The sequence below is a fragment of the Littorina saxatilis genome, linkage group LG13 (assembly GCF_037325665.1).
Source record: "Littorina saxatilis isolate snail1 linkage group LG13, US_GU_Lsax_2.0, whole genome shotgun sequence".
Taxonomy (NCBI): domain Eukaryota; kingdom Metazoa; phylum Mollusca; class Gastropoda; order Littorinimorpha; family Littorinidae; genus Littorina; species Littorina saxatilis.
Genome location: NC_090257.1, coordinates 9750403 through 9774892, shown reverse-complemented (window position 1 = coordinate 9774892; position 24490 = coordinate 9750403). Strand labels below are relative to the sequence as shown.

Sequence of the window (24490 nt, the reverse complement as noted above, 5' to 3'; positions counted from 1 at the left end):
GCTTACTATGTTGTTGTTTCTAAGCTAATTGCCGGCGAGAACTAGTAAAAGTTGTAAAGAGGAACAGAGAGAGATAAATTTGCCTATATGTTTCTCTCTGCCCAGCGTTGCAGACTAGTGCATGCAGTTGATGTTATTTTTCTTTTATGATGTTACCTCGCGTTGTGTTTTTCCCTATCTCCTAGTGCAATGCAAATCTAACCCTAGTCTATTGCTATCTCTTTGCTTTTCCTAAGATTCCGGCTTGACTGGTCAACACTTAATTCTATGAACTGAACAGGAACTCAATCAACTTGAACGCCGATCAAACATAAAGGGAGTCCACACATGGGTTGTAATATTTCGAGCAGGTTTATTTATCAAAACGGTCAAACGACCAGCATAAAATGGTAAGTTAAATACAAATTACATGATACAAAATTCACCTTACAGGCACACGCTTCCGCTCAGGTAATATGTCATCTAAAATACCTAATCTCCCAACCCCCGAATCTATCTAAGATGAGGTTCTGCAGTCTGACGCCTAGCTAACTAATCCTTGATCCCATACAGGATGTGTTTGTTCCCTGACTAGCTAAAGTTGGGTGTCTAGAATTTCAACAGGGATGCTACTTATTTTTCCTGGCTGCAAACGGAAGAACAGTTCTTTCCTCACCAGGCTACTGAATTATTAAATGGATAGTCTGAGACTCCTTATTGCTAAAGTTTGATCATCGAGAGACCCAGGCCTCGGCCCTTATCTCTTCGACGATGTTTTAGTCCCTATGCTCAAAGTTCTACTCCTATTTATGAACGTACTGTACGCTGTCTAACCCGACTGCAATGGGTTTAACAAACGCACGCGTACGTCCAGTAGTTTTACTGTCGCCTATCTATCTAAGTTTGTCGGACCTACCCGGTCCGATTTGGTTTAGTTTCTATCTGTCTACGACGATTTTTCTCCTAACCTAACTTTTGGATCGCTCGGAACCAGACAATTCGACTGGCCCGAGTGGTGGTGATCGTCCTTTGAAGCTAAACGTACTCCTATTCTGCCTATTTGAATGAAAGAGAATCACAAGATTCTTTACTGCTAGCAATTTACCCTACTCTGTCAAATTTATCCTGCAAAAACCTAACGACCTTTCTGCGCTCCGATCTTTTATACCCCTTCTATCCTAGCAACTCTAAAATAATGTCCTGATGTTTCGCATTGGCTAAATTAGCAACAATGGCCGACTCTCTCGCGGAATCATCCGCAGTAAAACATAATCCCTCATTATCCCTACTTTCCCTACAATTACGATGTCCGCAGACATCGTTTCATTAACATTTCAATACACTTGCTTGCTCTACAATTTTATTCTATTCAAAAGAGCTTCAATCGCCCATTAGATCAACATTTCGTCTGCTCCGGTCGGCAGACCGTTGTTCTTTAGAACACAACTTTCATCGGTCGCTAAGCCGATCGTGTCTCCTACCGAGCTTTAAAACGGGCTCTAATGACCCGGGAACATATTTATTATAACTTCTCCTACTGCTTAAAACGTTCAACTATTCAACTAACGCTACAATAACAGGTTTGTTAACTTTTCGTCTTATTCCCAGCATCTAACTTGCTGACAAAACAACATGGCGGCCATCGCCCATATCGAAACTAAAACTCATTCCTTACGGAAATCCTAACTACATCATTTTCATGCATTATGACATACGGGGAAAAGCTGGCATTTGCAATGACAATCCAGATTCTATTCTGGACTGCCTTTGCTGCTGCAAACTTTATCGTGTTGACGGCATTCCCGTCACAAAGGTATTCAACATAAACTCTTTTGATATACGATCAAATGATTTCAGAAAATCTAAAGGAAGTATTTGGCCAGGTTTCTTTTGTAATCTGAAATGTAATAACATATCATCTATTGTTCTTAATGTGGGTTGCGCGAATCTTGTAGCTGCTAGCTTTTCACTGGTAAGAAGCGACCCGAATTTCCCAGCAATGGAATAATCGTACATTTTTATGACTATGATACCTTATCGTGGTGCCTGGTCAGGCATGAGATAACAGAATTGCAAAATAAGAAACAACTAAAGCACACAACCCAAGAACTAATTCTTCAGCATTGCGAAGAGGGGCTGGGGTCGGACATGAGAATAACCACTCCCCTGGATATTTGCGCAACTATCCAATTCAAGTCTTGGTATTTATTTTGCGTTTGCCAGAGATCAGTTCAAAAATACTTGGTATTTTTTTTTCCTACCCCCCGCGGGTTAGGGGGAGTCCCATATTGGTTGGGACGAGAAAGAATTTACCCGATGCTCCCCAGCATGTCGTAAGAGGCGACTAACGGATTCTGTTTCTCCTTTTACCCTTGTTAAGTGTTTCTTGTGTAGAATATAGTCGGTTTTTGTAAAGATTTTAGTCAAGCAGTATGTAAGAAATGTTAAGTCCTTTGTACTGGAAACTTGCATTCTCCCAGAAAGGTCATATATTGTACTACGTTGCAAGCCCCTGGAGCAATTTTTTGATTAGTGCTTTTGTGAACAAGAAACAATTGACAAGTGGCTCTAGCCCCTCTCCCCCCTTTCCCCGTCTCAAGAACTTCGTCGCATGCGTTATCAACATGTAAACCAATCGCCGTGCTATCAATTTACCTCCTATCTTTGACCAAGTTTATTTTTTTTTCTGGTGGGTTACAAATCCGCCACATGTCATTCAACTGCAGATCAGTGGTTGTCAAGACATTATCATGGCGTCCAGAGGGTTCTTTGAACTAAACCGTATTTCCTTCTTGAAAAACACATGTGTTTGTGTGTGTGTGTGTGTGTGTGTGTGTGTGTGTTTGTGTGTATGTGTGTTTGTGTGTGTTGTGTGTGTTGTGTGTGTGTGTGTGTGTGTTTGTGTGTGTGTGTGTGTGTGTGTGTGTGTGTGCGTGTGTGTTTGTGTGTGTGTGTGTGTGTGTGTGTGTGTGTGTGTGTGTGTGTGTATGTGTGTGTGTGCTCATGCTTTACATTGTCCAGGTAACAAGCAAAGCACTTTGGAATACTTCGAGTCCAAAGGTCGAGAAAGCGCGGACTTTACAAGAACTTTCCTGCGACTCACCGACTGGGATACCGAGCGTGTTTTTCTGGTACCAAGAACCATAAAAGAGAAGATCTGGGAAAGAAAGGGAAGTAAGCGTTCAAAATATAGCCAACAGTAAGTGAGAGTTATAAGGAACCTGTCTCCTGGCATGACATGAACAAACAAACGATTTTCATCTTCAGAGCGCTTACTTCTCTTACTTACTTAAACATTACTTGGTTATGAATGTCGCTTACAATGAAAAGTAAAAAACACCAACTAAAAACCATCAACAATGTGTAATTGGAAAGCCAAACGTTGGTTGGTTGTTGATGTTTATTGTCCGTTCCAGCTCAAACATTTCTACAGCAGTGCTGTGTGTACAGCTATAGTACCCAATATTGCTATATCATATGTTACGTGGATTTCCATTGGTCAATTGGGCAAAACTGAGCTCAATGCAAAAGTGATATCGACGACATTTCCGTCGATATCAGTTTTGATATCGACGACCTCTTTATTGCTTCCCCACTTCAAAAACAAAAACACCTAAATTTAAAAACAAACAAATATATATGAAAATGTAGTGATCCCAGAATTTAGTTGAGCAAGTGACTAAAGACTTTTTGAAAGAAAAGACATTTTGAAATACTGAAAAGTACAAGAAAAGAGTGAACAAAAAGAAATAATAATCAGAGGGAGGGATATGGAACAGCCAAAACTGAGACAAATACTTTTGTAATTTCTTTACAGTAAATACAAAATGTCCAGAGAATTAGCAATATATCTAACATTGACTGACTGTGTGAGGATATCTTCTGCTATTGGTCTGTTTCGACAGTGATATCAAAATCTCGACCTCCGGTCTCGATTTTGATATCACTGTCTCAACAGACCATAGCAGAAGATATCATCACACAGTCCGTCAATATTGGACTGTGTGATGATATCTTCTGCTATGGTCTGTTGAGACAGTGATATCAAAATCGAGACCGGAGGTCGAGATTTTGATATCACTGTCGAAACAGACCAATGGCAGAAGATATCATCACACAGTCAGTCAATGTTAGATATATTGCTAATTCTCTGGACATTTTGTATTTTCTGTAAAGAAATTACAAAAGTATTTGTCTCAGTTTTGGCTGTTCCATATTCCTCCCTCTGATTATTATTTCTTTTTGTTCACTCTTTTCTTGTACTTTTCAGTATTTTAAAATGTCTTTCCTTTCAAAAAGTCTTTAGTCACTTGCTCAACTAAATTCTGGGATAATTACATTTTCATATATATTTGTTTGTTTTTAAATTTAGGTGTTTTTGTTTTTGAAGTGGGGAAGCAATAAAGAGGTCGTCGATATCAAAACTGATTTCGACGGAAATGTCGTCGATATCACTTAGTCTTTTGCACTGAGCTCAGTTTTGCCCAATTGACCAATGGAAATCCACGTAACATATGAAATAGCAATATTACCCAATATTGACGGACTGTGTGATGATATCTTCTGAGACAGTGATATCAAAATCGAGACCGGAGGTTGAGATTTTGATATCACTGTCGAAACAGACCAATAGCAGAAGATATCATCACACAGTCAGTCAATGTTAGATATATTGCTAATTCTCTGGACATTTTGTATTTGCTGTAAAGTAATTACAAAAGTATTTGTCTCAGTTTTGGCTGTTCCAATCCCTCCCTCTGATTATTATTTCTTTTTGTTCACTCCTTTCTTGTACTTTTCAGTATTTGAAAATATCTTTTCTTTCAAAAAGTCTTCAGTCACTTGCTCAACTAAATTCTGGGATCATTACATTTTCATATATATTTGTTTGTTTTTAAATGTAGGTGTTTTTGTTTTTGAAGTGGGGAAGCAATAAAGAGGTCGTCTATATCAAAACTGATATCGACGGAAATGTCGTCGATATCAATTTTACAATGAGCTCAGTTTTGCCCAATTGACCAATGGAAATCCACGTAACATATGAAATAGCAATATTATTATTTGTAGATGTATTGTCACTATTCTTTTTGTTTGTCTCCAGTTCAAACTAGCTTGTAGCCTACTCGCAGCATTTCATACAGCAAACCTTACGGTGAACACTTTAAATCTCAGTCGAAAAGACTGAGCAGTATCCGTCGGTATGGACGTCCGTCCGGCTGTGGACAAAAATCTTAAACGTTGACGTTATCTCAACTCAACTCTTATGATTTTATATCAGAAAAAGGTCACTTTATTGTATTTTTAGGCAACTTTAAAAATACCAAACAATCACGTTAAAGCTGTCAGTGTGCTGCAGGTAGCCAAGAGTTTCAGGTCATGGGTGGACTGTTTCCAAGTGATCACCACAGACGCTGCCTACCCCGTACTGGAGATGGCCGAAGATATTGTTGGGTGGGAGCCGGGTGAGTGGGTCACATTGGGAAGTCGTATACAATGGTCAAGACTTGACCGTGCACGAAGAAAGGGACATTTTAGCTTTAGTTTGACAACATCAGTGTTTAAAGGCATAAACCAGAGCATCTAGGATGTTAGTAGCGTTCAAAAATGACATTCATTAATCTTTCATTCCTTAGAAATTTCGAGCTTCTGAAGACACAGAGGCTGGGACTACCTTATTCAAGATTCCGGAATAAAAAATTAAAAAAAAGATTCGGGAAATCAAAACCAGAAGTTACCAGATTTACCGAGATTTTGCAAAGGGATGCATGGTTCTGAGCAAAATAACCCGTTCCGTTTCTTTTGTGTTTTGTTTGATTTGTTTTTTACGTGGATTTTTGTTTGTTGGCACAACATTATCGGGTCAACATCATTTTATTAGGTCGGTTGGGGGCGGGAGGTAGAAGGGGGGTAGAAGAAGGGGGGGGGGGGGGGGAGGGGGGGGGGCGTAACCGGGATTTGTTTCATACGTCAAAGCAGTTACAGTAATTCTACTGCAGAAGTTTGCAGTCTGAATTGCCGCAGACCGCACATATACTGCTTCCTAGTATTCAGTGAGCTATGTTGGGTGTGTTATCGTTTTTGTGGCCGGTGTAACACGAAATTTTTACTCCCACGAGATTTTTACTCCGGAGTAAACATTTCGTACGAAAAAGTTACTCCCTTTACGAAAAAAGCACTCCCCCATTGCACGAGAAAATTACTCCCCAAGACAGGTGAGTTCCGAGTAAACATTTCGTACACAAATGTTACTCCCCTGACGAATAAATAACGAATAAATTACTTCACCCCAACACGAGCAATTTAACTTCCCATGCCAGGTGTACGAAATTTTTACTCCCTTGTCTCCTGTTAGTCTTGGTGGTGGAAGGGGTGGAAGGAGGGTAGCGCGACATTCGTGTGCGCGAGATCACTTATTGGCATTATCCCTTCGCCCGCATCCCATTTTTGCGTACAAGATTTTTACTGGAAGTAAAAAAAAAATGGGGAGTAAAAATTTCGTGGAGGGAGTAATTTTTTCGCGCCTTGGGGAGTTCTTTTCTCGTACGAAAAGTGTACTCGGAGTAAGAATTTCGTACGAAATATTTACTCCGGAGTATATTTTTTGTGGAGTAAAAATTTCGTGTTACACCGGTTCTTTTTTCAGGCGACAAAATTGTGGTAGCTTCCACGGACTTTGACTTTAGTCAGGCTGAGGTTCGCGAGCTGGTGGCGTGTCCTGCCTGCACCAAGTCCCAGATCAGAGTCAACGGTCAGTCATTGTGAAGGGTCGTCTAGGTTTACTGAACAGGCACACTCCTTCTTGTGTAAATAAAATCGGCTCGCCATCACAGATATAGTCAGGATTTTTACAGGGTGGTAAAAAAAAAAAAAACGCCCTATTCTCTTTTTGATCTAATTTTTGACTGCGAATAGAGATTTAGAAAATTTGTTTACCAAACAATATCAGATTGATGGTAAATTATGTCGTGTAAATTTGGTAGAAATTGGTTTGTCCTTCGTAGTTGATAATATGCTCTATTCATGCTCCTCTTCGTTGAAGAACTGCTGCAACACGAATGTTGAAATTGTCCATGACTCGTCCAATTATGTAAGCTGTCAGCAGGTATGCGCCCGATTTCCCTTCTGATGTCGTCCTACAAAGCTGCCAGGGTCTGGGGATTGTTGCCGTATAATATTCTGTCTTGGGTACCATGGGCAGAATATACTTGCACAGTTTCAGCGGCACAGACGACGCACTGCATATTATTTATGTGGCGTTGGGGATTATGACGAGAACTTGGACTGTTTTCCTTTCACGCAACGTGTAGCGGGCTGGTATAATCTGCAGTGCGTCGTCGATCCTGCTGAAGTTACATAGGTTAGCGGAGCCCCTTACCTTGAGTTCCTTTACCCACAGATACATTCCTCTACATGCACTTCGGCAACATCACATTCCTCGTGGATGAGCGAGCGGAGGTGGGCCTGTTATCCCGCAACATCAAGATCGAGGGGGTGATGGAGGACTCGTGTTACGAGGTGGACATCCCTGGCGCCAGTCGCGCCTTCACCCGGAAACTCTGCAAGCGTTTTGGAATGGACACGTTTGGAGGACATATAAAAGTAGGAGGTTTTTTCGCTTAGTGATGAAAGGATTGATGGATAGATGGATACATAGGTGGATGGATGGATGGATGCATGGGTGGCTGGCTGGTGGATGGGTGGATGGATGGATGGGTGGATTGATGGGTGGATGGATGGATGGAAGGCAGGATGAGCACATCCAAAAACAAAGAGACTGCCAACGTTCCAAAATTAAGAATAAACAAGTCGCGTAAGGCGAAATAACAACATTTAGTCAAGCTGTCGAACTCACAGAATGAAACTGAACGCACTGCATTTTTCACCAAGACCTCGTAGCATCGTCAGTCCACCGCTCGTGGCAATGGCAGTGAAATTGACAAGCCAGAAAAGCCCGGTAGTAGTTGCGCTGAGCAGGATAGCACGCTTTTCTGTATCTCTATTCTTTTTAACTTTCTGAGCTTGATTTTAATCCAAACTTATCATATCGATATGTTTTTGGAATCAGGAACCAACAAGGAATGAGATGAAATTGTTTTTAAATCGATTTCAGAAATTTAATTTTAATCATAATTTTCATATTTTTATTTTTCAAAGCTTGATTTTTTTTTTATCCGAATATAACATATTTATATGTTTGTGGAATCAGAAAATGATGAAGAATAAGATAAAATAGTTTTTGGATCGTTTTATGAAAAAATAATTTTAATTACCATTTTTGACTCACATGCGAAGCAAAAGTGAGTCTATGTACTCACCCGAGTCGTCCGTCCGTCCGTCCGTCCGTCCGGCCGGCCGGCCGGCCGGCCGTCCGGAAAACTTTAACATTGAATATTTCTTGGACACTATTCAGTCTATCAGTACCAAATTTGGCAAGATGGTGTATGATGACAAGGCCCAAAAAAACATACATAGCATCTTGACCTTGCTTCAAGGTCAAGGTCGCAGGGGCCATAAATGTTGTCTAAAAAACAGCTATTTTTCACATTTTTCCCATTTTCTCTGAAGTTTTTGAGATTGAATACCTCACCTATATATGATATATAGGGCAAAGTAAGCCCCATCTTTTGATACCAGTTTGGTTTACCTTGCTTCAAGGTCAAGGTCACAGGAGCTCTTCAAAGTTGGATTGTATACATATTTTGAAGTGACCTTGACCCTGAACTATGGAAGATAACTGTTTCAAACTTAAAAATTATGTGGGGCACATGTTATGCTTTCATCATGAGACACATTTGGTCACATATGATCAAGGTCAAGGTCACTTTGACCCTTATGAAATGTGACCAAAATAAGGTAGTGAACCACTAAAAGTGACCATATCTCATGGTAGAAAGAGCCAATAAGCACCATTGTACTTCCTATGTCTTGAATTAACAGCTTTGTGTTGCATGACCTTGGATGACCTTGACCTTGGGTCAAGGTCACATGTATTTAGGAAGGAAAAATGTGTAAAGCAGAAGGTCAAGCATGTGAGTCGTATGGGCTTTGCCCTTCTTGTTTAAAATTTTTAATGACCAAATTCATCAATTAATTGTTAAATCTCAAAGCTGAAATGCAATACCAAAGTCCGGCCTTCGTCGAAGATTGCTTGGTCATAATTTCAATAAATTTCATTGAAAAATGAGAGTGTGACGGTGCCGCCTCAACTTTTACAAAAAGCCGGATATGACGTCATCAAAGACATATATCGAAAAAATGAAAAATAGTCTGGGGATATCATTCCTAGGAACTCTCATGTAAAAGTTTCATGAAGATCGGTCCAGTAGTTTACTCTGAATCGCTCTACACACACACACACACACACACACACACACACACACACACACATACACCACGACCCTCGTCTCGATTCCCCCTCCATGTTAAAACATTCAGTCAAAACTTGACTAAATGTAAAAACCAAGAAAGGTATGTTGTTAGAACGTTTGTTATTGACAAAACCATACGTTACAGTCCCAAAGATATCGACCCAACGGTTTTTTAAGTGCACAGACAAACAATTAGTGACAAAAACTTATCTTGATGGAATGTTATAATCATTTATTCGCTTGTGACTTCCTGGCAAGCACATCAAGATAAGGTTTTGTCACTAATGTTTGTCTGTTCACTCTAAAGACCGGCGGGTTGCGGCATTGTTCAATTAAAGTCAGGTCATTATAGAAGTGTCATGATGTTTTGCAGATACTGATAGGCCACGCCAGTGTCAAAGCCAGGTCATGATAGAAGTGTCATGATGTTGTGGAGATATTAGTAGTCCACACCAGTGTTCAAGCCAGGTCATTATAGAAGTGTCATGATGTTTTGCAGATATTGATAGGCCACGCCAGTGTCAAAGCCAGGTCATGATAGTGGTGTCACGATGTTTTGCAGATATTGATAGGCCACAGCAGTGTCAAAGCCAGGTCATTATAGAAGTGTCATGATATTTTGCAGATATTGATAGGCCACGCCAGTGTCAAAGCCAGGTCATGATAGAAGTGTCATGATGTTTTTTAGATATTGGTTGGCAAGGCCAGTGTCTAAGCCAGGTCATTATAGAAGTGTCATGATATTTTGCAGATATTGATAGGCCACGCCAGTGTCAAAGCCAGGTCATTATAGAAGTGTCATGATATTTTGCAGATATTGATAGGCCACGCCAGTGTCAAAGCCAGGTCATGATAGTGGTGTCACGATGTTGTGGAGATATTAGTAGTCCACACCAGTGTTCAAGCCAGGTCATTATTGTGGTGTCACGATGTTTTGCAGATATTGATAGGCCACAGCAGTGTCAAAGCCAGGTCATTATAGAAGTGGACCGGCACGGTTAGCCTAGTGGTAAGGCGTCCGCCCCGTGATCGGGAGGTCGTGGGTTCGAACCCCGGCCGGGTCATACCTAAGACTTTAAAATTGGCAATCTAGTGGCTGCTCCGCCTGGCGTCTGGCATTATGGGGTTAGTGCTAGGACTGGTTGGTCCGGTGTCAGAATAATGTGACTGGGTGAGACATGAAGCCTGTGCTGCGACTTTTGTCTTGTGTGTGGCGCACGTTATATGTCAAAGCAGCACCGCCCTGATATGGCCCTTCGTGGTCGGCTGGGCGCAAACAAACAAACAAACAAATTATAGAAGTGTCACGATGTTTTGCAGATATTGATAGGCCACAGCAGTGTTCAAGCCAGGTCATTATAGAAGTGTCACGATGTTTTGCAGATATTGATAGGCCACAGCAGTGTTCAAGCCAGGTCATTATAGAAGTGTCACGATGTTTTGCAGATACTGATAGACCACAGCAGTGTTAAAGTCAAGTCATTATTGAAGTGTCATGATGTTTTGCAGATACTGATAGACCACAGCAGTGTTAAAGTCAGGTCATTATAGAAGTGTCATGATGTTTTGCAGATACTGATAGGCCACAGCAGTGTTAAAGTCAAGTCATTATTGAAGTGTCATGATGTTTTGCAGATACTGATACTGATAAGCCACACCAGCGTTAAAGCCAGGTCATTATAGAAGTGTCATTCGTCCTGTGTTGCGTCTGCTTTATGTTGCCTTTTATGTTTGTAGTCCTGATGAAGCTTACATAAGCCGACATTCGTACTGTCTTGTGCTGTTCATGTATCGGTGAGTACAGAGATCATTTTTAATTTTTTGTTAAAACTTTGTTCATCTCACCACAGTCTTTGTTGTTTAGAGTGTCATGATGTTTTGCAGATCCTGATAGGCCACACCAGTGTTCACATAGAGGGCGCGGAGCTGTATCACATGGGGCAGCAGGGCTATTTAGGTCAGTGTACGCTACATTCGTCAAAACCCACCAAGATTATTACCATAGAAAGACACAAGCCAAAACAAGTTAAAAACAAGTCGCGTAAAGCGAAATTACTACATTTAGTCAAGCTGTGGAACTCACAGAATGAAACTGAACGCACTGCATTATTTCACAATGACCGTAGTCCGCCGCTTGTGCAAAACGGAGTGAAACTGACGAGCCTGTTCATCGCGGTAGTGGTTTCGCTGTGCTGCATAGCACGCGTTTCTGTACCTCTCTTCGTTTGAACTTTCTGAGCGTGTTTTTAATCCAAACATATCATATCTATATGTTTTTGGAATCAGGAACCAACAAGGAATAAGATGAAATTGTTTTTAATCCATTTCGGAAATTTGATTTTGATAATAATTTTTATATTTTTAATTTTCAGAGTTTGTTTTTAATCCGAATATAACATATTTATATGTTTTTGGAATCAGAAAATGATGAAGAATAAGATGAACGTAAATTTGGATCGTTTTATAAAAAAATAATTTTAATTACAATTTTCAGAATTTTAATGACCTAAGTCATTTATTAATTTTTAAGCCACCAAGCTGAAATGCAATACCCAAGTCCGGCCTTTGTCGAAGATTGCTTGGCCAAAATTTCAATCCATTTGATTAAAAAATGAGGGTTGGACAGTGCCGCCTCAACTTTTACAAAAAGCCGGATATGACGTCATCAAAGACATTTATCGAAACAATGAAAAAAACATCCGGGGATATCATACCCAGGAACTCTCATGTCAAATTTGTTAAAGATCGGTCCAGTAATCACTCTACACACACACACACACACACACACACAGACACACATACACCACGACCCTCGTCTCGATTCCCCCTCTATGTTAAAACATTTCAGTCAAAACTTGACTAAATGTAACGACAGAAAAAAACAACTGCCAAAAGAACGCCGCATGTTCGAATCCGGTCCGGGACCGACACGGGTCAACTTTATATGCAGACTCAGAGTCGGTATCCATGTTCCACCCCGTGTTACCACTGTAGCACGTAAAAGACCTCGGTCATTCTGCCATAAGCGCAGGACACGCATTCACCTGGGTAGCGCGACTCTGTTGCTGCTATCTTTCCACGGGGAGGAAGCGACCCACAGTTCCCAGCGATGTGGCAATAAAGTATTGAAAATTAAATAATGAAAACATGAAAAAATTTAAATATGCCTTGCAGGTTCCTACCCGATACATTTCCACATGTGTGACAACGCCAATGGCACGTGGGCTCGCGACAACTCCATCCATCATACCTTTCAGCGCTGCGTCACCATTCACGGAACGGATGAAGTCGAGGTGAGACGTCTGCTTTAAACATACTTTTCCCAATAGACATTTAGGAATGATGAGATTATCTTAAGTGAAAAGAGCGACCCCGGGTGCTGGATCCTGTTAGACATAACAAAAATATATGTCTCGACATGTATTTCTCTCTCTCTCGACTGTACACAGAGATAAGAACAGCCTCGCTTTCACCTAGATCCTGCCTAAAAACAATGTTCAGACCTCATGTTCAGACTCGGCGTAATAATACCGAAAGGACTACTTTTTAGCGGTCAAGTTCAGTCGTCCGCATATTCGAAAGTGAAAAAAAGATGAAACGTTTTGCTACAGTATCGGAGGATGAACTGTCGAAGAAGAAAAAGAATCTCGTGCCAACCACTACGCAGAAGACCATCCGAGTTGTCCAGAAGAAGTTCTGAAACACGTCACGTTCCAAATCAAAAGACGACATTCTATTCTCTTACGTCACTATTCTTGGTTTACGGTACCATTCGGCGGCTTTGCTACGAGTATGCCATAGTCTTGGTTGGCCGAGACCTTGAGGTGGAATGCGAGTGATTAGGTTGATTTTGCTCGGAGAAGTGCCAGTGGTCCGTGTTCAAGCAAGTTTCTTTCTTCTTTGAAAACAAAAACCCTAAGACCAGTGAATGTCGAGATATATATGTTAATTGGATCTGTGATCCAAACATGCCCTTTGGTCAATCTCGATGGCAGTTTATTCCACTCGCCCTACGGGCTTGTGGAATAAACTTCCATCTCGATTGACCAAAAGCCATGTTTGGATCACAGATCCAATTAACGTATATGTTGGTTTAGGGTAACATGACAAAAAAAAAAGTTTTTTTATTTATTTTTTGTTTAGGGTAATATGACCAAAACAAAAGTTTATTTTTTATTTTTTGTTAGATGAAGATGATTAAAAAAAATGTGTTTGTATGTGCATGCGTTAGTGTGTGTGTGAGGCATTTGAGGTATTGTTTTTATTATAGGTCGTTTTTCTTTATATTTATAAAAAAATATTTTTTGTGAGAAATGAAACAAAAGTTTTAGGTTGGGGCAAAAAAATGGGGTCGGTGGGGTCACCCTCAACCAACATATACTTCTGTTTGACCTTAACCGCCATCTATCTGTCTTGACTTTTTTCCATGGGAACAAGTTCATTCTGACACTTGGAGACATTACACCAATCAACAGCCTTGTGCGTTTGTGACCTGTGTAGAGTGGGATTATTTTTATCTGAATTAATTGTGGAGATTGACGTTGGCGTGACTTACGAAATTAATGTCTTGAAAAGGATTCCTACTCTGTGCAGAAGGCAGTCATTCCGCGGACTTTTAAAGGAAGTCATTATTTGATGGACTGTTTTGCATGGGACTAGACTGCGAATCGAGAGGGAGTCGAGTGAGAGAGAGAGAGAGTGTGTGTGTGTGTGTGTGTGTGTGTGTGTGTGTGTGTGTGTGTGTGTGTGTGTGTGTGTGTGTGTGTGTGTGTGTGTGTGTGTGTGGTTTGTGTGTGTGAGCGCGCGCGCGTGTGTGTGTGTGTGTGTGTGTGTGTGTGTGTGCATGCTTTGTGTGTGCATGCGTCAGTGTGTGTGTGTGGCATTTGAGGTATTTGTCAAGGGATCTTTGATCGGCGGGGACTATGGGGATTGCATTGATTTTCAGGTGTCCAGCAACGTGTGCTACGACCACCTCGGCCACGGTTATTTCCTGGAAGACAGCGTGGAGCAAAATAACATCATTGACCACAACCTGGGTCTGCTCACTCGACACGGGTCAGTCCTCCTGTCCGACAGCAAACCAGAGTGGTGCGCGGAAGACTACCCCAAAGAGGACTTTACCTCTAACTGCGGGTACAGACTGTTCATTATCAGAAACGACAAAACGTTATATTAACTTTTAATTTTAAACGGGATGAAGTTGATTATAAAGAAGCTGTTAATTGGAATAACAGTGCAACTGCAGCCATCAATTATAGACACGTAAGCACGCACACACGCACTCACGCAAGAAAGCACACACACACGCACAAACGCACGCACGTACACATGCACACACGCACGCACCAAGGCACGCACGCTCGTACACACACACAGACACACACACACACACGCACACACACAGACACAGACAGAAACACACACACACACACACACACACACACACACACACACACACACACACACACACACACACACACACACACACGACCTTTCTATCTATAAAAAAATTGAACATAAGAGCTAATTTTTCACTTCTCCAGATTGCTTCAGTAGAAGTTGTCCGTCACGATATAACCTTGAACGGTTGAAAACGACGTAAAACACCAAATAAAGAAAGAAAGTAGAAGTTGTCATTGTCTATAAATAGCTCAGCAGAAAAGACAGCGATTTGTGGTAGGTATTTCCAACTGATTTTTCAAATTCTTCATGCAAAGATAAAGACATAAACAAGTATGTTTTTTTAAGTTGTATTTTTTTCAAATAATAAAAAAATAATGGCCGATATGATTTTATTGGTCATTTTATTTAAACAAAGGGAGCGTGCTACGGAGACAGGATTTTTTTTTTTACTGAAAACAGGGGACACGTTTAGTTCAAGAAAAACAAATTCGTACATATGTAAAAAAAAAAAATTAATGATTTGGGATCAGGAAGACTGGTGTTTTGTGGCGAATAAGTTAACTGCGAAATAAAAATGTTTTGCCATTTTAGAGCACCATATCACTATTTGACCAATCAGGACTAATTCTAGGTGACCCGGGGGCACATGTCTAGTTTGACTGCACAGACAGCGTCCAGGCTGGTCTGAGTGATGAAGTTGCAGGATGGTTTTACTCCATGCAAAAGACTGGCCAGATCTGAGCGGTACTGTTTTCTCGAGAAGGAGTGTGCCTTTAATGGCATACGATACCGATACATGCACAGCCTAGCGGTGACCTTGAGAATTATTTTATCCTGCTGATATGACAAAGTCACCGAGACAATCTTCGTCGATATCTTCTTCTTCTTCTTCTGCGTTCGTGGGTGGGCTGAAATTCCCACGTACACTCGTGTTTTTGCACGAGTGGAATTTTACGTGTATGAACGTTTTTACCCCGCCATTCGGAGGAAGCATGCTGGGTATTTTCGTGTTTCTATAACCCACCGAACTCTGACATGGATTACAGGATCTTTTACGTGCGCACTTGGTCTTGTGCTTGTGTGTACACACGAAGGGGGATAAGCCACTAGCAGGTCTGCACATAAGTTGACCTGGGAGATCGGAAAAATCTCCACACTTAACCCACCAGGCGGCCGCGGCCGGGATTCGAACCCTCGACCTTCCGATTAAGAGGCCGACGTCTTACCACCCCGCCACAGCGCCCGTCGTTCTCGAAGATCTTTGTCGACTAATGAGAGACGTACAGGAGAAGCAACAGAATATTTACGTGACACCGTTATTCGCATTATTACCTTTGTGTCGACTTCTCGAACTTTATCTTTTGACTTCAGAAGTTTTCCTTTGATTTTCATTTCATTTCATTTTCATTACTTTTTTGTCCCATCGCTGGGAAATTCGGGTCGCTTCCTCCCAGTGGAAAGCTAGCAGCAACGGAGTCGCGCTACCCAGGTGTCTGCGTGTTTAGGTGTATTCAGCCACCTGCACTTATGATGCATTGTGATGACACGGGGGTGGGACATGGCTACTTCCGTCTCTGGGTCTGCACATAAAGTTGACCCGTGTCCGTCCCGGCCCGAATTCGAACCTGCGACCTTCCGATCACAAGTCCAGTGCTCTACCAACTGAGCTACCGGGGGGTCAAGAAGTTATGTCTTGTTTATTGTGTTAACTTTTGTTTCTTTACGAGTTTAGAGTTGTTTTTATTGTGTTACATCCAGCGACGTGTTCACATTTAAGAGTTTAGAGTTGTGTTGACTGTGTTACTTTCAGCAACGTCTCGACATTTACGAGTTTAGAGTTGAGTTGACTGTGTCATTTCAGCGACGTTGCGACCTTTTGGCTGACCCACCCCAACAACGTGGTGACGAACAACGCTGCGGCCGGGGGCGTGGTAAGTGCCCTGTGTGGTGGTGGTGGTGGTGGTCGTCGTATTTAATAGTCACGGTTTCAAGGTTTTATTCGGCTTTAGGCCCATAGGGCGATTAAGCTAGCACACTACACAGCTAAGGGGCTCCGCTCACCTATGTAACTTCAGCAGGACCGACGACGCACTGCAGCTTATCCCAGCCCGCTACACATTGCATGCAAGGAAAACAGGCCGGCATAAATAATAGGCCGTGCGTCGTCTGTGCCGCTGAAACTGCGCAGGTATATTCTGCCCTTAAGTAACACATACACACACACACACACACACGCACAATGAGAGTGCACACATGCACAGTAACGTATCACAGTCGGATCATTTAGGTTTCCCTTTTTCATCAAACGCAACAACCACACGTAAAGCTACTCTTACATTGTGCCAAATTGCTCTTGCGAATAGCATTTTCCAATAATTCACAATGATCGGGACATGGTCGCAAGACTTTCGTAAATGTTCTTAACTATTCCTTACAATTCGTCTCTTGTTTTGAACATAGCAACTTGCTCCTAATATACCCAGTGGACTGGGTGGTCGAGTGGTAACGCACTTGCGCTGGGAAGCGAGAGGTTGCGTGTTCAGGCCTGGGTCAGGCCGCAATTTTCTCCCCCCTTTCCTAACCTAGGTGGTGGGTTCAAGTGCTAGTCTTTCGGATGAGACGAAAAACCGAGGTCCCTTCGTGTACACTACATTGGGGTGTGCACGTTAAAGATCCCACGATTGACAAAAGGGTCTTTCCTGGCAAAATTGTATAGGCATAGATAAAAATGTCCATCAAATACCCGTGTGACTTGGAATAAAGTGTAAAAAATTCCATCTCACACGGCATTAAGTCTCAGGGCTTGGAAACATTAATACACGCATGCAGGGAAAAAAAAAATGGGTAGCGCCGTATACTGTATGGCAGCTCGCTTTCCCCAGGGAGAAAGCAGCCCGAATTTCTGTGAGGTTACCCTCATGGACTATATAAAATCTTATCTTATCTTATCCTTATCCAAGGAAGTCATATTGCTATTTTTTTAGCAACGTACTCGCAAGACATTTGTAATCATCGCAAGGTATTCGTGGCGCTAGCAAGCCATTCGCAACCATTCGCTATGCCTGTCTTTATATTGTGCCGAATATCCTTGTGAATATGAACATGTTGTATTCGGCAAAAAAATAGACACATGGACATGAATAATATAGAAAATTGGAAGCCGTACCAATCCTTGCGAATGCCTTACGAATGGTTGCGAGTGCTTGCGAATGTGTACCAATCATTACACCCCCGGTATAGGGGTGTGTATAGGTTTCGGTCGATGTGTTTGTTTGTTTGTGTGTTTGTTTGTTTGTATGTTTGTGTGTTTGTTTGTGTTCGCAAGTAGATCTCAAGAATGAACAGACCGATCGTCACCAAACTTGGTGAACAGGTTCTATACATTCCTGAGACGGTCCTTACAAAAATTGGGACCAGTCAAACACACGGTTAGGGAGTTATTGGTGGATTTTGGTTTTTTTGGGGGGATCAACTACGGCATAACTCTTCCTTATCTTCTCCATGTTTTCAGCGTTTACCTCCCTTCCTTCGTATGGTGCACTAGTATGAGGGGGCATCTTCGGATATTCCCGGCGTTCTGTTACTATTTTTAGAAGTTCACCGCAGTGTCCAGAACGTAAATTGGACCCGTAAATTATCCTCACTGTAAAAGTGCAAAGGTCGAATCAATTTATAGCCACGCGAAAAATACACTGTCATCTATCTCTCTATATATACGGCTTCTCTGTGTTTGTGTGTGTGTGTGTGTGTGTGTGTCTCTCTCTATGTGGGCAACACCTGTGGATTGTTCAGTTCTGTTTGTGATGTGGTCTGGCGGCTTTTGTGTATTTGTATGTACTGGCCTTCCTTTGAGAAGCCAGAACAGTTCAAATGGACTTAGAGATAAGCTCTAAATTGCTCAATCCTGAGCAGTGAGAATGGTTATTTCCCTTTGACCAACGGGGGTGTTTTTCCTATCGGAGGAATTTCTTGTTGAGAATACAATCATACGCATCAAAATCGCCGTTTAGTTGCAAGACGTTTGCAAGATATTCTTACTGTTTTTAAAACATTCACAAGCAATTGCAGTCACTCGCAAGCATACACCGGCACGGTGGCCTAGTGGTAAGGCGTCCGCCCCGTGATCGGGAGGTCGTGGGTTCGAACCCCGGCCGGGTCATACCTAAGACTTTTCAATTGGCAATTTAGTGGCTGCTCCGCCTGGCGTCTGGCATTATGGGGTTAGTGCTAGGACTGGTTGGTCCGGTGTCAGAATAATGTGACTAGACTGGGTGAGACATGAAGCCTGTGCTGCGACTTCTGTCTTGTGTGTGGCGCACGTTATATGTCAAAGCAGCACCGCCCTGATATGGCCCTTCGTGGTCGGCTGGGCGTTAAGCAAACAAACAAACAAACAAAAACTCGCAAGCAATCGTAAGGCTTTCGCAACATTCTTATGAATTGGGAAGAAATGGTCAAAACCTTCCTGAGAAATTCGTAATGAATTCGAAATCATTCGCAAGTTATTGGCAAAATGTGCACGAATAAAATCCTTACGAATGCTTGCGAGCGCTACGCATACCTTTACGATGATTACGAATGGTTTGCGAATACTTACGAGTACGTTGCGAAACTTTCAGAATATGACTTCCTTGCGAATATTAGGAGCATGTTGCTAATGTTCGCAAAAAGAGACGAATGGTGGCGAATGATTAAGAACATTTACGAATGTCTTGCGACCATGTCCCGATCATTACGAGTTATTGGCGAATTCTATTCGCAAGGTCAATTCGCCAGAGTGTAAGAGCAACATTACGAACTATGCGAATTGCATACTCGTTTTATTCGTAAAATGTTTGCAAGCACTCGCAACACTCGCAAGGCCACTCGCAACGTTCCTAATAGATCCGTATATGGCCTGGATTCGTATACAATCGCAATGATCGGTAGACATTCGCAAGCAGTCGCAACCATTCGTATGACATTCGCAAGGATTCGTAAGCCTTCGATTTTTCTCTGTTTTTTTCCTGTCCATTCGTCTCTTTTTTGGCCGAATACAACATTTTCATATTCGTAAGGATATTCGGCACAGTAGGCTTAACAACCTTAAGCCTGTAATGCGGGAACGGTATCATGTCGATTATACCTGCGCAGAGTCAGCGGCACAGACGACGCACTGCAGATTATCCCAGCCCGCAACACGTTGCCTGTAAAGAAAACAGGCTAAGTACTCGTCATAATTCCTATCGCAGCATCAATAATATGTAGTGCGTCGTCTGTGCCGCTGACTCTGCGCAGGTATAATCTGCCCTTAAGCGGTTTTGTAAGATCAATCAGACGCCGGGCTGAACATTTATCGCATTTAACTGTAACCGCCTCCCTCTCCCCCCCCCCCCCCCCCCGACGTTCTCGAAGAAAACAAGAACAAATAACACCCCCAATCTGTATCATGTCGACAGACACAACGACATATGTAAACTATACCTGATAGGTGTACCTATATTATTTAGTTGTCGCAGCCGAAATATTCTATCAGTGTTGGTATATGTTTTTGCGTGTATGTGTTCATGTTTGTGTGTGTGTGTGTGTGTGTGTTAGTGTGTGTGTGTGTGTGTGTGTGTGTTAGTGTGTGGGTGTGTGTGTGTGTGTTTCTCTGTCTGTCTGACTGTCTGTCTGTCTGTCTTTCTGTCTGTTTGTGTGTCTGTCTATTCGTGCATTGGACCGCGCGTGTCGTGTTTTTTTTCTCTCTCTGTCTGTCTTTCTGTCTGTTTGTTTGTCTGTTCGTGCCTTGAACCGTGCTTGCGCTACTCTCTGAAGTCATGAGTTAACTTGTGTGTATGTGTTTGAGTAATTATGCTCGTATGTGTGTGTGTGTGTGATTGTGTGTGTGTGTGTGTGTGTGTGTGCGTGTGCGTGCGTGCGTGTGTGTGTGTGTGTGTGTGACTGTGTGTGTGTGACTGTGTGTGTGTGTGACTGTGTGTGTGTGTGTGTGTGTGTGTGTGTGTGTGTGTTTGCATGTATGTGCGTGCGCGCATGCGTGTGCATGTGTGTGTTTTCTGTGCCAGAGTCACGGGTTTATGTACGTATTTGCCGACGTACCTCTGGGGCCTTCGTTTGAACGGCAATTGATTCTGAAAAACGTGAAGAAACATTCTGCAAGATCAAGCGGCATCAAATTGTTTTCCAACAATACCGCTCACTCCTATCTCCGGGTAAGACCACGGTTCTTCTTCTTCTTCTTCTGCGTTTGTGGGCTGAAACTCCCACGTACACTCGTGTTTTTGCACGAGTGGAATTTTACGTGTATGACCGTTTTTACCCCGCCATTTAGGCAGCCATACGCCGCTTTCGGAGGAAGCATGCTGGGTATTTTTGTGTTTCTATAACGCACCGAACTCTGACATGGATTACAGGATCTTTTCCGTGCGCGCTTGGTCTTGTGCTTGTGTGTACACACGAAGGGGGATAAGTCACTAGCAGGTCTGCACATAAGTTGACCTGGAGCCAGACACGGGAACTTGGGAGCAGAGGCAACAGCTCCGCTTGAACCTCAGAAACCAAATGTGCCTCCAGACACACAGATCCCTTAGACGGCCGAGGCTGTGGCCTCTAAGGTTCTCTTGTACCAAACCGCCTCCTGACTCTGCATCAGATTGCTTGCGCTGGCATCTGCTTACATAGACCCACATTAAGTCACCACCGAGTGGTACACACAGACGACATTTGGTAGCACTGACTGCCATCTTCACGGTAATGCGTACCCCTAGCGCGGCTCTGCTTGGGTGGGAATGTTCTGAGCAAAACACTATGTGTTACTCCATACCCCCCGCCCTCCATGGGGAGGAGTTTGCCCAGTCAGTAGAGGCGCTGGCTTTAAAACCGGTTGTTACTATCAGCGTGGGTTCAACCCCCAAGTTCGGCGCGGGATGTGTGTCCCAGAGTCAACTTTGTGCAGACTCTCCTCGGTGTCCGAACACCCCCGTGTGCACGCATACGCACGATAAAGATCCCAGGGTCACAGCGAAAGCCTCAGGCCTTGGAAACACGAATACATGCATGCAAAAATATGAAGCCCGGGTGTCCGTTCGGCCAACAGCCAATAAAGTAACCATTTCAGCACTGACCCAAGACGACCCAACCCGGTCCCTAGCCCATTTCAGATCTCCTCTAGCAGCCGCTGCATGCTGCATGAAAAGAAAACAAGTACTCGTCATAATCCCTACCGCGGCATCGATAATCTGCAGTGCGTCGTCTGTGTCGCTGACTCTCCGCAGGTATAACTTGGCCTTAAGGCCCGGCGCTCACATAATGTAACTTCAGCAGGACAGACGACGCACTGCAGCTTATCCCAGCTTGCTACACGTTGCGTGAAAGGAAAACAGGCCAAGGCAGTGCGTCGTCTGTGCCGCTGAAACTGTGCAGGGATATTCTGCCCTTAACGGAACCTAGGCCCAAGCAAGATGCACCTTTACATCCCCCTTTTCTATACTTTAAGGGATACTAATAATCTGACCGTTTGGGGGGGGGGGGGGGGGGGGTGGGGGGGGGAGGGGGGAAAGAGAGTTTCTAGCGAATTTGACGAATATGAAGAATTTGGGGAATCCACTGTATCTTAAATCTAGACACATACCGCACAAGTTGCTCGAAAACGTACCACAAATATTGTAGTTAATTAAATCAAAGTGAGTTAATTTGCTTCAGGGCGCCGCTAGTCTCTTCGGTGATGGAAACAAAAAGTAATCCAGCGACGCAAAGAGGCGGCAAAAGGATTAGCTCTGCCTAGGACGCGGCAGCCTCGTAACCGGCATCACGAACACAAACAAGGAAAATAGCGTAATTCAGTGCTGTGATTCAGTGGAAGAAACTGTCACAAAGTGGGTTTTTTCTTAGCCTAATTTACGACATTTACTTGAGCTTTCAAAACTCTTGCTTTTCCACTATGATGAAGTTTAGAACATTAAACAACAATTTGCCTGTACAGAAAGAACGTTATCTTAACATCCCGAGGTCAGAAAGAACTTGCACCAAATGTGTATCGCATGACATAGGTGATGAATTCCATTATTTATTTGTCTGTGATTTTTTCAAAGAAGAAAGAGCTGAGTTGTTACCACCTTACTATTGGAAAAAACCTAATGCACTTAAATTTAAAAAGTTGTTTGCTACTAAGAAAAGAAATTGCTAAAGAATATTTTGGACTTTATTAATAGAATTTGTAACAGTTTTTCATAATTTTTTTATTTTTATTTTTAAAATTGTTTTATCTATTTATTATATTAGCATATATCATGATTGTATTGATTGTATTTATTGTTCAAAATGCCCCCATGGGTTATGGACTAATAAAACTTGAACTTGAACTTGAACTATGAAACTGCGGTAGCATTATTTGTAAGGCAGAACCTTGTAGCATAACTTTGGAAGTGATCTCAGGGCCTTTTTGTCTTAGGTAGTATCCCTTTAAGCATGTCATTTTTAATGACGGAAATTGATTTTTATTTTGGTTGGTTGTATTTGATTTTGTTTGACTAGATTTGATCATGATAATCAGCTTGGCATTCGCGGCTTACACGTTACTGAATGACTACCATTCCGATTAAAACTAAAACGCAAAATCTGAACATTCCTGTCAAATGTTTGATTGCATGTTTCGAACAAACGGTCCTTAAAAACACAAATGTGACCCTCCACCACGAAATGAGTCGCATGTCACCTCGCGCGGTTCTGCGCTAGGCTTAATATAAGTCCGGGTAGTGTCTGGTAACAGTGTGAGGGTCACCCTAGTCACAGGCTTATAACTCAAACAGTTTTCGATCTTTTCTAAAACGGGTTTCACCACTGGATAGAGGATAACAAACTCTTTATGAAAATGTACAAATATGAAAATCATGCAAAGGTGACATGCGACTCATTCCGTGGTAGAGGGTCACAAATGGCTTTCATTTCTACCGCTGTTACTCGTTTCTCCCCTTCACAAATTCTTCAACATTGAGAATACTGCAAACGGCGTCGCAGACGACGGTACTGTTTCAGTTTATATACAAGAGTTTAGCTGCCATTGGAAAGTGGCTCGCTCATGAGGCCTGTGCATCTGAAATAGAAGGACAGAGGTGTGTACAGACAAGGGGAGAGAAAGAAAGCGGAAAGAACAAACATTCGCGCATGGAGACACAGAAAGACGTCATAAAGACTGCGATGCTTTAGAAAAAAGATACAGACTGTGACGTCATTCACACATGCCGAGACGTCATTTATAGTTGTTCGGTCATTTCCGTCAAAGAAGTAGATCTCTCTACAATCAATCAATCAATCAATCAATATGAGGCTTATATCGCGCGTATTCCGTGGGTACAGTTCTAAGCGCAGGGATTTATTTTATTTGTTTAAAAAAAATTTTTTAATGCAATTTATATCGCGCACATATTCAAGGCGCAGGGATTTATTTATGCCGTGTGAGATGGAATTTTTTTACACAATACATCACGCATTCACATCGGCCAGCAGATCGAAGCCATTTCGGCGCATATGCTACTTTTCACGGCCTATTATTCCAAGTCGCACGGGTATTTTGGTGGACATTTTTATCTATGCCTATACAATTTTGCCAGGAAAGACCCTTTTGTCAATCGTGGGATCTTTAACGTGCACACCCCAATGTAGTGTACACGAAGGGACCTCGGTTTTTCGTCTCATCCGAAAGACTAGCACTTGGACCCATCACCTAGGTTAGGAAAGGGGGGAGAAAATTGCTAACGCCCTGA

The 24490-nt window shown here is 42.4% G+C and overlaps 1 protein-coding gene and 1 long non-coding RNA gene across 2 annotated transcripts in view; one reads left to right on the top strand and one right to left on the bottom strand.

Moving 5' to 3' along the window:
• LOC138983563 (uncharacterized) overlaps window positions 1-24490 on the bottom strand; it is a 285239-nt gene that overhangs the window by 4934 nt on the left and 255815 nt on the right. The gene's annotated exons all lie outside the window — the stretch shown is intronic.
• LOC138983550 (cell surface hyaluronidase-like) overlaps window positions 1-24490 on the top strand; it is a 76845-nt gene that overhangs the window by 22539 nt on the left and 29816 nt on the right. Inside the window, exons 6-14 of the mRNA XM_070356817.1 lie at window positions 3001-3110; window positions 5336-5441; window positions 6623-6727; window positions 7376-7578; window positions 11232-11304; window positions 12522-12640; window positions 14293-14480; window positions 16612-16681; window positions 20795-20941. Of these exons, the coding sequence (XP_070212918.1) occupies window positions 3001-3110; window positions 5336-5441; window positions 6623-6727; window positions 7376-7578; window positions 11232-11304; window positions 12522-12640; window positions 14293-14480; window positions 16612-16681; window positions 20795-20941 (1121 nt within the window). The remainder of the gene's footprint in view (window positions 1-3000; window positions 3111-5335; window positions 5442-6622; window positions 6728-7375; window positions 7579-11231; window positions 11305-12521; window positions 12641-14292; window positions 14481-16611; window positions 16682-20794; window positions 20942-24490) is intronic.